Raw genomic sequence first — 14,301 nt, 5'->3', positions numbered from 1 at the left:
AAAGTTTGGAAACAAAAAGAAGTCGCACGGGACTAAATCTGGAGAATACGGTGGATGGGGCAGCAGTTCGTAGCCTAATTCGACCAATTTGGCCATGGCGACGGCGGAGGTGTAAGCCGGTGCGTCGTCATGGTGGAAGAGCACTTTTTTCTTCGCCAAATGAGGCCGTTTTTTCTGCAATTCGACGTCGAATCGGCCCCATAATTCGGCATAGTACAGCCCTGTGACCGTTTTGCCCCTCTCCAGGTAGTCGATGTAGATCACACCTTGTGAATCCCAGAAAACGGTGTCCATCACCTTTCCGGCCGATGGGGCAGTCTTCGCCTTCTTCGGAGCACTTTCGCCGGGTAAAGTCCACTGTTTCAACTGTTCCTTGGTCTCTGGTGTATACCAGTGGATCCATGTTTCGTCGACTGTTACAAAACGACGCAGAAACTCCTTCGGATTGCGCTTAAACAGCGTCAGACATTGCTCTGAAGTTGTCTCACGGTTGCGCTTGTTGTCCGAAGTGAGCAAACGCGGCACCCATCGCGCCGACAGCTTTTTCATGCCCAAAATTTCATGCAGGACATGACCCACGCGGTCTTTTGAGATGCCTACGATCTTAGCTATCTCGCGCACCTTCAATCGTCGATCTGCCAATACGAGATCGTGAAGTTTTGTCACGTTATCCTCCGTGGTAGCCGTTTTCGGAGCACCTGGACGTGGCTCTTCAAAAATCGACGTGCGACCACGTTGGAACTCGTTAAACCAATTTTTGACGGTCGCCATCGAAGGAGAAGAGTCACCGAACACAGCATCCAAGCGCTTTTTGATTACACTGCGCAATTTCCCTTCCAAAACAAGAATCCAATCACCAACCCATACTGCTCTTTTTCCATTTTTCAAAAATCAACGGACACACTTGCTTTAACACGCTCTCAAAAATAAACTACAACTCCGATCCGGCTGAAATCTTGACAGTAACCATCGAGAAGGTTGTACTACGTGATAGAATATTTCTTTTGCGAGAGTGGCGCCATCGGACGGTGAGGCTAAGTACTTATCGGACCACCCTCGTAGTATAGCTGTGTGTCGTTTATAATACCGATTGTACTAGACATTGAATCTGACTTTCGCCTTCCACCGCAAGTGTCCTTCCGGAGTGGATTTCCAATATGGGCTATTCTGTCTTGTGAGGGCGCTGACAAGCACATAGGGTACAAATGCGGCAAATACAAACCAATTAAGTTTAATGCCTTATATAATGATTAAAATCTCGCTAAAAATTAATTTTGCTATTTGCAAATTGTGATCAAATTTTTTTACTGATATTTAAATTGTAAAAGTTCAAGTTGTATTAAAAAAATTTAATTTCAAAGTATAATATTTTATCGTATCGATTGAACCTACAAAATAGAGCAACCAGTCGATGAACTTGAAAGACAGTTACAAAGAGTCAACAAGATGTACAGCTGTTTTTTCATGTGATTACAATAGTAATTATGGAAAATGAAAGGTGTTTGTTGTGTTCCCAATTGCAAAAATGACATTTCTACAAGTGGACATGTATTTCCTAAAGATACAACCATTCGGAGTCTTTGGTTGAAAAAAATAAAACGCTCAAACTGGACACCAGGAAAATGGAGCAAAATTTGTCATCATCACTTGAAACCAACTGATTTTCTTGTATTTAATAAGGCTGGTAAGATAATTTTTTCAAGTTTATCAATAAAATGCCACACAGTACAAAATATCAAACTAATTTCATGTAATTCACAGGTTGGAAAAATGTAAGAAAGTTGCTGAAACAGGGTGCTGTAACTTCAATGTTTCCATGGAACTGGAATAAAATTATCAACAATAAATTGAAGAAAACTAAAGACAAGAAAATAGAAAGAGAAAGAAGTATAAAACTATTGATTGAAAGTATTTTAGTGGATACCATAGCAGAAGAATCTATTAGGAAATTGATTTAGCGTGTCTTGGAGAAGATCAATGATGAGAGCACTGTTCTGAATAGCATGGATAATACTTTCGGTCATAGTGGCTCATTCTGTGAGAACAATATGTGTATAGCAGGTGAATCTCAAGTATTTGAAAGTAAAATAGATTTGTTAAATATTATTGAAGAAGTAGAAATTGTGACTAGTGAAACTGAATTCAGTAATACAGAAACTCTGGAAGAAAGAAACATTTTAACGAAACAAGTTGATATGAACTTTGATACTGGTATCAAAACACAGCATCCATTTAATGTGCGCATGGAAAATTTTAAAGATAATAAAAAAGCTATTAACTTCTATACAGATTTGGAAAACTACGACAAGTTCATGTTTGTTTATCGAACATTAGGTATAGCTGTGAATGAACTCAATTACATTTATTATACCAAGCCTAAAATGAGTGTAGTGGATCAGTTTTTATTAACGCTTATGATTTTAAAACAGAATAAAACATACTATGAGGTTGGCTTATTTTTCAATGTATGTGTGAAACAAGTTGCTAATATTTTTATAACCTGGATCAAGTTTATGAGTCTGCAATGGTCTGAGGTATCGCAGTGGCCATCAAGAGAATTGGTAGACTTTTTTACACCCCATGATTTTCGCAAGAAATTTCGCTTCACAAAAGGAATCGTTGATGGCACTGAAATTCAGATTCAAAAACCTAACGTACCAACTACACAGCAATGTACTTTCTCAACATACAAAAATAAACCTACGGCTAAGACAATAATTTGTGCATCACCAGGAGGATTATAACCACCCACATCTTATCTGTATATATATCTCTTATCTTGTATCAATCAGCAGGGACTGGGAATCGAACCCGGGCTGAACGTATCATTGGTTTAGGTAAAACATATAAAATATTAGAAGGACCTTTAATTGCTTCACATGCAAAATTAGCTGACGATATCATATTTGTATGTTTTATGTTATGTAACTTTAGAAAGGCTATAATCTCTGAAAATGCTTAAATATCTCTATGTTTTATAGACTTTGATAAAATTTAAAGATTTTTTTCTACATTAACAAATCTATACTCTTATTTTGCACTGTGTGCACGTAAAACAATCATGTAAAACAAGTTAGAATAAATATTTTCTATATAAATACTTATTCAACACTGCTTGTCGAAAGTGACTTTCATAAAATTTTACCAAACTTTTAACCATCTTATCAATGGATGCTTCATCTCTCCTTATTGTCAATAATAAAATATCTTTAATAGTATTGACTATGAATACACACATTTGCATCTCAGCGCAGTATAATTGGCCTTGAACTTGATAATAATAATTGTGATCCTCTTTAAGCTTGTAATAACCTTCTCTGTCACGTAGATATAGGTAATCTACATTTTGTGGTGAAATAAATTGATCTTTCGCACTAAAAGGACACTTGACCTCAATGCAAACACTGTCATTCAAAATACCATCAGGCGAAGTTGCTAAAAAGGGATATTTCAATGATACAAATGTCCCACATTCTACAACTTTTCTTTTCATAACTTCTTCAAACTTCTTTATAGCGTGCACTTCATATTTTTTACCATATTGTATAGCTGGCAAATGTGATAAGTCAATCGGTTTCATCAACCTACGTACAAGCTTATCATAATCATGACTTTTACAAAGTTCTCCAAATAATTAATCCAACATCTCTTTCTACAAACCAGCATTTGTTTTTAGACTAACCACGAGTCAAAGATTCAATTTCTAATCTCTTAGCCTGCGACACATCCATTAAATTCATATGTTTTAAAAAACTAATAACTTTATGTTCTTTACATATTCATGATCATTGTAGACAGCAAATATATTTGCAGGTTCAAATAATTGCAATTCTGGAAAAGATTCACCTATAATTGCAGCAAAATTTATGCATTGGTTTCTGAATTTGGCATTGTAATTATCTATTTTTCTATATTTAGTAGGTCTTGGGTCAAAGTCTTTTAATCTACTTTCCAACTTATTCATTTTATTGAATAGCAGATCTTTGATTTTAACTGGTGACCCATTGTATTTTTTTTTTTAACTTGATGAAACTTTTGCAGTTGTTCCGTACAAGTAGCTCTTATTTTGTATTCTTTGTTTTTCACAAAATCTTTCATCGCTTCTAACACTACAGAAACATGCTTACAATGAGCCGATGGACCTTTTCCAGCTGCACACTCACACTGTGTGTTAGAGATGCATTTATATGATTTTACTTTAACATCAACAGTATAAATAACTGATTTTCTATATTCTGAAGCGACTCTGGCGCATAAAAATTCTTCACCATCTTCATTGGAAGCTTTTCGCAAGCTCAATAGATAATTATCGTTGTACATTTTTATGCCTTTATCATTGATAGCAGATGCTTGTACTGACTCAAAATATTCACTATCAAAGTTCATATCAATATTCAAAATGTGCGATGCGTTTAAATCTTTGTATATTTTTGAGTCAGGCTTAATTAATATGTAGCTTTTATCTTCATCTTCTGGTTCAACTCTAATGGATATTTTATCGTAATCGATAAGCCTGAAAATGTATAAAAAATTGAAAAATTGCCCTTTGTTAAAAACCGGGGCTTATAACCTTTGAACTAAATCAGCCTTTTTCCCCGTCGTTTTGGCTTTCCTCAGTTTCAGTTCCTGTATCAATTGTTTAATGGTCCATTGGCCGTAATCAGTACTTTTACTCATATTGCCATTCATTATTGAGAATTAAATAAACTAAACATGCTTCGACGTGCATATATGTATAAACCGATTCATACTTCGCGGAATCGTACCCCATGTGCTTGTCAGCGCCCTCATGCGACAGAATAGCCCTAATTGGAATCCACTTTGATCTGTATTATATTTATTTTGAATTCCAATTTCTGGAATAGCTTTCTTCACATTAGTAACAAATGTAAGAGCTTATTTCTCTAGTTCTGCACTACTTTCGAAAGTTTTTCGGGTAACGAATTTGTTAATTTTTCTTTATACAATTCTGTGACAAAATTTAAATCTTGATAACCAGTGTTTTGAAGCTTTAAACCTAAAATTTTCAAACTCTAGATCTTTTTTGCGAGTAATGCCCAACGACGCAAATCTTGATCATGCACAATAAAATCAGCGTCAACAGCAGATTAAAATTTTGTAATACATAATCACAAATTCGGGCAATTTTTTCTCTGTATGTTAACTGAGTTAGCCCAACGCCGAAGTTGACTGATAGAAGATACCTTTTTGAATTTACTTTTCACACTCTCAAATTTTTTCTTTTCCCACTTCGCTAATAATTCACTACTTTGATTTGTTGGAAATTCTACACGAGGAGGAAAATGATGCATTATATCGTCCTCGATAATTTGTTCCAGGATTCTTGTATTCCTCCTGGAAATTTAACGTTTCTTCTGAAATTATTTTTACATCGCGAAATTCGTCCATCGAATCTATTAAAATATTTTTTATGTTTTCCGCTAACTCATTTTCTTGATGGTAAGTAGTTGGGGTATTAATCGGTAAATCCAATATTTGAAAGTATGCCAGCAATAAATTGATTACGTTTAAAGGATTGAGTTTCATCGTGAATACTGCAATTGCATTAATTAATTTTGTGAATAGACTGCTTTAATGAAATGAAAAATAAACATTCAAAATTTCTTACCTTTTCGATAAAACAGAAAATAAGAATAAATTATTATATGAATTAAAATTTGAAAATATTGAAGAAATTATTTAACTCCTCGAATCACGTCCGTCCATTAAAGACATGGAATATAAACTAATATCTTATGTTTACAAAAACTTGTACGATATATATAGGACAGCTAGATAACACATTTCATTTCATAGTATTTTTATCTTGTTTTCTTAATTGTAAGTACTCTCAACTCTCACTTTCAACATATAAATAAAATTAAATTTAATAACATCATTTCATTTGGTTCAGTTTTGATATTTAAGTTTCCATATGTTAAATTAAATTTGATACTTGAAAGAACTTACTCTGTTGTACACAAACGTTTTATCACACTATAATATTCTACATTACTAATAAACAAATGAATGTTATTTCCTTCATTATTATTCTATTATTATTATAATTATTCAAAATTTAATACTTGGCCACTCGCGTTTGAAAAAGTTAAAATATTATAATAATAATTAAATTATTTACTTCTTTCTAACATTTTCAGTATGGCAACGGCCTTCGAGTACTAAAAATTAGAAAATTTATTTAAAACTTTCGCATTATCTTCTCATTAGATACTAATTTTCATTAATAAGAGTAGTTTAACCCTCTCCAATTATTTATTATTAATAATTCAGAAATTGAAGGATTCTATTTTTCTATTTTCTTTCAAAACATAAACATCTGCTCAAAACTAAACTATTTTTCCACTGCAAAAACACGTGTCAATTTTTCATCTATCAAAAATAGGGGTTGCAACCCCCAAAAGTCAATGTCACCAGAATTTGTTACACTTTCGATAAGGAATATTACCCACTTGGTTTTACTAAAAAATATTGATTATGAAAAAAGTTATTTAAAAAAACCTGTTTTTGGGGGTGAACTTTGAGGATATATTTTAGCCTTTAAATGTGTTTTTAGAATATTTTTATTATAATAATATTTATAAAGCAGTAAAGATTAAAAAATTCGCTTTAAAATAATATTAATATCGAAAGTTCGAATTTTCATTAATAGGGGTGGCCTTCTAAAAATATTTTTTATTGAAAATGCTGAAACATAAACTTATTTTTTCTATTTTCTTTATAAATATAAAAATTTGGTTATAATTACACTCTTTTAAAAGTTTTTACTGTGCAGAAAATGATGTCAATTTTTGATTTTTCGTGTATTAAAAATAGCTGTTGCAACCCACAAAAGTCAAACACACCAGAGTTTGTTTGACTTTTAATAAAGATTATTACCCATTTTGTCTTACCAAAAAATATTGACTAGAAGAAAAGTTATTTAAAGAAATGTTTTTGGGAGTAAACTTTGAGGGTGGATTCCACCCCTTAAATATGTTTTTCCGCCGATAAAAAAATACCAATCTCTTGCTTTTTTAATGTACTACAATCTATACAAGAATTATCAAAATCGGTGAGTTCGAATTGGGGTACCTTCCTTGTAAGATACTTTTCTAACACAAAGAAAACAATTCATTATTCATTATAGTCTTAATACTACCGATTGTTGTTGGTTTGCTCCCTTCCCTCGAGGTTCGCTCACTTTCTGTCTGTTTCTCTATCTTTGTCTCTCATTGTTATTTGGCTCTCTTTCCCGCTAAAAATAGCGATTAAAGTGCATACTTTTTATAGTGAATATGTTAACAAATTCATATACAAAATTTAAAAAATTTTATTATATTTTTATTACATTACTACAGTATCACTAAAAAATTGTATTAATATTACAATATACTCTTTACTGTTATTTGAGTTTACTTACTTTTACATTATATAATTGTAGATAATTGTGAATAGAACTAGTTACTCACAAGTCGTTATTCGTTTTAATCAAATCAAAAAGCATGGTTACCAGATTTAGTGTAGGAGCCATAATAGAAAACCTTTCGAAAATCTAAACAATGATAGAATACATTATAATGAAACTCATATTTTTCCTCAAAATTTTCACATATTTTTTACATTATTGAAAACAAAAAAGTAGATAGTTGTATTATGATAAAAACTGTTTAATGTAAACGTTTAACACTTCTATTGTTATTCTTATTTCAAATTCTGTACTAAATTACAGAAATAAACTTTTTCACATTTAGGTATCCTACTATAACTTATTCAATTTTGTTTTCTCTGACATCTATAACTAAACTATATATGTATTGATAGCAGCTATAGCAATAATATTATTCATACAATTTATTAAAGGCACTTTAAATTTATTGACTTCATTTTACAAAATTTATTATGGGTATATAGGTATCAAAAAGCTGTGATTATTTCTAACAATAGTTTAGTCAGAATTCCTATACTTCAAATTATTACACTTTTACAGTTTTACTTTATTTTGTACACTGAGAAACACACTGAAAGCAATAACTTATCTAATAATTTATAATAATCCATGTCGCAGAATTTCTTATAAAAATTGTATGAACGAATAATACCAAATGGAGTAATTCTTGGAAGCACTAACATATTATCTATCATAAGTTTTACAAAATCTTTAAAAACAATATCACACTTCAAAGATGATATGAATTGTAGAAAAATACTTGAAAACTTTAGAAGAATACAAATTTGCTTTCATCTTTTAATGTACATGGATTTGTATTTGATATAAGAAAATAAATGAAAAGGTATTATTGTATAATATTAAATATAAAGAAAAAATATTTGAAAACTATGTGCTACTAAGTGAAAACTATTTTTTTAACCATCATTGTGATAATGTTAAATTAATAAATGTTGTTAAAAAAACTTGGTTTTTTTATGCAGATCGCTGTCATGGGTATTTCTATACTTCATTCATTTCAATACTGTTTTCATCATCAGAACATCCATTTTGTCTGTCTTTTGTTTGTTTTTCTCCAGATAGATGTCTTTTCCTATGCACTTTCATATTATCTCGACGATTAAACAATTTACCACATTCTGGACAAGCATGGCTTTTTTCTTCATGAACATGACGATGAGCAGCTAAGTGACTGGCTTGAGCAAATGCAGCACCACATTTCTGACAAATATGCTTACGTACTCCTTGATGTTTTAATAGATGTTCATTTAAAAATGCTTTTGATGCATACTTATTTTTACAAATACTACATGCAAATGGTTTTGGGTTACTGTGTTGTAAAATATGAGCCTTATATTTCGAAGCCACTTTAAAAGTCTTTTGACAAGTTTCACAAATGTATGTTGTTGTATGACGTGTTTTTATATGTTCATTGAGAACTGATAAACTTGAATATAAATTATAGCAAAAACGACATCTAAAGTTTCGCCTATCTTTCATATGAACACTACCAATATGACTCAGAAGCCTTGTGCGATAAGGAAAAACTTTCCCACAATATTCACAAGCTAAATTTTGTGGTGGCATATGTGATTTTACATGCATCTGTAAAGAAACTTTGTGATGGTAACTTTGTTCACAATCAGCACACTGATAAGGCTTGATACCTTTATGGACATTCATGTGCTCTGTTAAATCAAATTTAGATCTGAATCTTTTTGGACACTTAGAGCACGAAATAGGACGGGGATTAGTATGTGAGCAACGTATGTGCTTCATAACATCAGATTTACAAACAAATTTGGCTTGGCATAAAATACAAACATACTGCTTGATACCAAGGTGTGTTTTAACATGAACAGTACATTTATCTTTCCGCTCATAAATTTTCCTACACAATTTACAAGCATAGTTTATTTGATTGTTAATATTAATTTGTTCAACATTTTCATCAACATGAATTTCTTCACCATCCATTTTAAATAATTCTTCTGGATTTCGTGAATTATTACAAAAATCTTCAACATTTTGCAATTTATCAATCAAACTATTATGCTTATCTTTTGAAATATTTGAACTGATAATATTTTTAACAAGATTATTTACCTCTTCATTATTTCTATCTTCAAGGAATGTAATAATAGATTTATCTACTAAACAAGACCCTTGATCAGGAAAAACTTTAGCTACAACTGTTAAAGAATCTGCTTCTTGCTTTTTAGATAATTCGACGGTAAAACTTATATCTTCAGTATCACCTGAGCGGTTCAAAGGCTCTTTGACTGAAACATCAACTCCTGGTGTGTTTGTAATAACAGATAATACTTTATTTAAAGTAATAGTAGGTATTTGAATCTTATTACTATTATCCAGATGTTGATTTTTATTTTTAGGATCCTGACTGATGATTGAATTAATTCTAGAATATGAACTACTATCAATAACAATATTATGATTTCTCAGTCTTTTTTTTTCTGGGAAGGCACTTTTAATGCTTTTAGTATTTGATTCTGTTGCTAATGTATCTGTATTTTGTCTGCTTCTAAGCTTGCGAGTGGACACTATGTTTGGTTGTTGTGAACTGGCTAATTCAATTTCATCATTTACGATTCTTTGAGAATTATGTTTAGAAGCTAACTTTGTTTGATATAACTGTCTACGAAGATTTCTTTGAGTTCTAACAGATTTTACAGATGCTTTAGCTTTATTAGTTTCTTCAAGAGGATTTAAATTTTTATCACTAATGTTATTGTTGTTATAACTGATATTAACATTACTGTTAATTAAAGTATCATTTATATTGACATCAACATCGTTTTCTTTATTTTCAATAACTTTTTCGATTCTAGATGTACTTGGTAATGGATCCTTGCTTTTATTTTCCTCCTAAAGAGAAAGAATTAAATATTTTAAATGTTAGGAACAAAGTAAAGTTAAATTTAGCAATTAATATTAAGACCCACCCTCCCCTTCCATAGATATACAAACCAATGTAAATCAACAGGTCAACTTTGCTTTAAGGTTTAACCGCATATAGTACTTGCAACCTAAAAAAAAATATAGGTTAACAGTTTTTACTGATCAATATACTGTTGATCAATTTTGGATCATCTGGTCTATTAGTTTCTTTAAAAATAAATGTTTAAAAATGTTTCAAAAATAATATATTTTAGATTTGGGGATTTGTTTATAAGACAATGACAAATGAAAGATGATAGTTCAATATTATTCTAAAAAGATCATTTTCAAATATTTATTGTTAAAGAAACTAATAGACAGGATGATTTAAAGTTGATTAACAGCACTTTGACCAGTAAAAACTATTGACCTAGTTTTTATCGGGTTGTGAGCATTACTCGTGGTTAAACATTGGAACAAAGTTGACCCTTCAATTTACACTGATTTATATAACTATGGAAGGGTAAAAAAGATTCTTACAAAAAAATTTAACTTCGTAAATAATAAATTTTATACCTATTAAACTGTATAAAAAATTAATATCGCATTTACTCAATAACACAAATAGTTTTCATAAATGTTAAATATTATTATTAAAAACTAGACTCAATCATTCATCAAATCAAATTTTATTAAAAATTTCAAAAGTAAATAATAATTATATAATTATATTTTAATTGACAGTGAATGCTTTAAGCTTTCATATGAATAAAAAATAATTATCAAAAAAATAGTGATTGTTAGAATATTGAATGGAATAAAGTAGAAACATTGATATAAGGATTAACTTACGATATTTGATAAAGGTTGTACATTATATTGATCATGTAACAATTGCTGGGTACGTAAACACTCTTCTTGAAAATCACAAACAAATTCTAATTTACCCAAACACTGAACACAGATTATTTTGGGTAAGAGATCCTTTTCATTTATCTGTAATTTAAAAAATTTAATATTATATATATTAGAAATTATTTCTCACATATTTGGACTTTGATCTTAAAATATTATTACTTATATATGTTACTGTCAAAGCATATGAGCCAGCATCTTATTTAACAACTACTCATTGTATAAAATGACTGATAATACTAGGTATAAGAGATAAGACGATTTAATTATATAATGAGTTTTTATGGAACAAAGAATAATAATAAAAAGTGTTTAAGAGATTCTGAAATTTAATTATAAAAATGAGGTACATTACAAATGCACATAAATAAATAAATAACAGTACTTTAATTATTTTTGAAATATTACACAATTTTCTAAAAATATATTATATCACTACTGTTATTGGTATCTAAATAAAATTTCTGTTGATTAATTGTATTGTAATGACAAAAATTCCAATTATTTATTACTGCTTGAGGTTGTTATGTTTTATTTGTAGTTAGTATTATACTGGTGAAATAAAGTTGAAGTTAACGTTAAAGTTAATAAAATTGAAGATTAGTTTCCATGAATTTTAGAGCAATTGTAAATAATAATTATTTATCACACATTTATTCTTTAAACCGTCTATTGACATGTCTGAGGATTTTTATCAGAAATATGATCAAATTATAAAACAAGAAAACTTGCAATAATATAGCACAATTATTTGCAATATTTTATTAGCCTAGATGTATATCAATTAGTTTTAAATAAACGATACGTTCTGTTGACTAACTTAATATTAATCCTATTCCATGTTACTAATAAAAAGTATAGAGCTAGTAACATTTAAAAGATACCACAGTAAACATGTTTCATTTATTAATTATTATTTTAGTAGTCACTAAGTAGTCAATTATTTATTAGTCATTAATTATATCATTACATACTTGTCTAACTTTCATTCTATACTTCATTTATTACCTAGAGATTTCATAAAATGTTAATAATAAATCTATAAGAAATTATCTATTTAAGTTTGCATAAAATAATCCTGCAATTCATAAAACAAATAGCTATCATGTAAAATACCTGAATTATATATTTAAGATAGTAACATAAAATCACAAAATAAATTCATCAGATATTTGAAAGAGAAAAATCGGCTATATAATTTTAATCGCTCCATAAGATATAATACATTATTTACAGCAATCTATATATTTTATCTCTGAGAATTTTTGAATTATTTAGTATTTGATAATTTTACTAAAAATGTATAATTTCTTTGTTCTATCTCACAATTATAGTTCAGTTACAATATAAGCATAACTTAGCTATTTAATGTAGAAGTTGAAAAAATAAAAGAAAACAGAATAGTACAATTAGTAATATAAATGTGTGGAGCAATCGGCTTAAAAAATAATCTTTGGATACAGATTAATGCTACAGTCACAACTCGATCAGTTATGGAAAATGGCATACATAAATAGAACAATAAAAATACAGAAATTATAGATCATTTAAGTACTATGTAACATACCAAAATATTGATTTTTGAATGAATTTTGACACCTAAAAAACGTCTAACACCTTCTTCACCAAAAATATCAATGTACATCCTTACACATTGACCACAGAGTCTGCAAACCTGTCCCGCGGAGCCCTCCGGCTCCATTTTTGTTTACCCTGAAGGCTTTCTAAATAGACGCTTAAACTTCTGAAAATGAACGCTGAAAGTTAATATCAGAACGGTGACTTATCAGTGTATATAAATATTTTCTTAATATTAAACATAGATAAACATACTTATTTATTTAAAATAATATTAATCATAAATCATCGAAGTTTACAATTTGTGATGCGCACCCTTTTTCCTTAATGCGACACTGTGAACGCTTGTAATGGATTAATACTCTCGAACTAATTCTTATATATTTTCATTCGACAAAAGATTTAAATGAAAAAATTAATTTTAAGTACTACATTAATATAGCAAAACCTTTTTATTTTATGTTGATGTTCAAACATTAGTGACGATATCAAATAAAACACGAAATAAAGAGTATGGTAAGAAACTTAAAAGAATAAATCTATCATAATAAATTCAATATATATTTATCAGATATAAATAGTTGGTAAATACTTTCAATAAATATTATCTCTCAATATCTCAAAAAGATATTCCTGGAATGCTCCTCATGAAAATAAAATTGCTCTATACATAGATATTATGTTTCAAAAGTTATTAATAATTCTTTATTTCAACAAAAACGATGATAAATTGACTGTTGGTGGTAAAAATATTAAAATATTAGCACGTATGAGTTATAAAAATTATTCGACGTAAAATGCTCCCAAATATGGTCTAATTAGTTTTGTAATTTTTTAAAACACTTAACTAATTCGGTATAAACATTGAAAAACCGAACGGCTCATGAGCTACTTGACAAAGGAGGAAAGAACTTAGTGAGGAATTGACGAAAATCGGTCAGAAAAAATTATAGAAAAACTGCGCATAATTGATAAGGATAGAAAAATTCATTAATAATTCTGCGCAATTTAGTTTTTATTAATAACAAAATTTCAACAGTAAAACATTCCTTAATATGTAGAAATTGAATCTACGTAGCGTTTTTGTACAGTTTTTATAGAAATGAATCTATTGAACCGTTAGCAAAAATCACGCGAAATTTTTTTATCTAATCAAAATATTATAATAATCATCCATTATAAATTAAATATTATTTTTCATTACAGCGATACATGGACCTGAAAAATTCATCGATAACAGAGGTCTAAAAACTTTTATGAGACAATATCCTCTCCAGCAGAATTGCGCTCTTATAATGAGAGTTCTATTAAGAGGAATAGATTATTTTCTTATTATTTTTCTTATTTATTTTATAGAATTAGATTTCTTACCTACAGAAGTCTTGGAGTACTTAAAAGTATTAGTTATTGAAAAATAATCCATCCCTATCAGTACAGTTCTTATACTGGCATTCTTGGAA

The 14,301-nt window shown here is 29.5% G+C and overlaps 3 protein-coding genes across 4 annotated transcripts; 2 read left to right on the top strand and 1 right to left on the bottom strand.

Moving 5' to 3' along the window:
* Window positions 1-1,491: 1,491 nt before the first annotated feature.
* LOC131673942 (peroxynitrite isomerase THAP4-like) lies at window positions 1,492-1,958 on the top strand. Its single transcript, XM_058952344.1, has 2 exons — window positions 1,492-1,684; window positions 1,762-1,958. Exons 1-2 carry the CDS (start codon window positions 1,492-1,494, stop codon window positions 1,956-1,958), a joined length of 390 nt encoding a protein of 129 aa, XP_058808327.1.
* Window positions 1,959-2,003: 45 nt separating this feature from the next.
* Window positions 2,004-2,744, top strand: LOC131673937 (uncharacterized). Its single transcript, XM_058952338.1, has one exon. The coding sequence runs from the start codon at window positions 2,004-2,006 to the stop codon at window positions 2,742-2,744; it is 741 nt and encodes a 246-aa protein (XP_058808321.1).
* Window positions 2,745-7,533: 4,789 nt separating this feature from the next.
* Window positions 7,534-13,352, bottom strand: LOC131673774 (zinc finger protein 182-like). 2 transcript variants are annotated; one of them, XM_058952058.1, is made up of 4 exons: window positions 13,097-13,352; window positions 12,831-13,007; window positions 11,201-11,344; window positions 7,534-10,336 (listed from the first exon to the last, which is right to left on the bottom strand). In XM_058952058.1, exons 2-4 carry the CDS (start codon window positions 12,963-12,965, stop codon window positions 8,453-8,455), a joined length of 2,163 nt encoding a protein of 720 aa, XP_058808041.1. In that variant the 5' UTR covers window positions 12,966-13,007; window positions 13,097-13,352; the 3' UTR covers window positions 7,534-8,452. The 2 variants fall into 2 exon arrangements, with proteins under 2 accessions (XP_058808041.1, XP_058808035.1); XM_058952052.1 differs by having other exon boundaries at window positions 7,535-10,336; window positions 12,831-13,020.
* Between the last annotated feature and the right edge of the window lie 949 nt (window positions 13,353-14,301).

Source organism: Phymastichus coffea, unplaced genomic scaffold (assembly GCF_024137745.1).
Source record: "Phymastichus coffea isolate CEN01 unplaced genomic scaffold, Cenicafe_Pcof_1.1 PCOF00014, whole genome shotgun sequence".
Classification (NCBI taxonomy): Eukaryota; Metazoa; Arthropoda; class Insecta; order Hymenoptera; family Eulophidae; genus Phymastichus; species Phymastichus coffea.
Note: the sequence above shows the minus strand (reverse complement) of the source record. Positions and strands in the feature narration are given on the sequence as shown.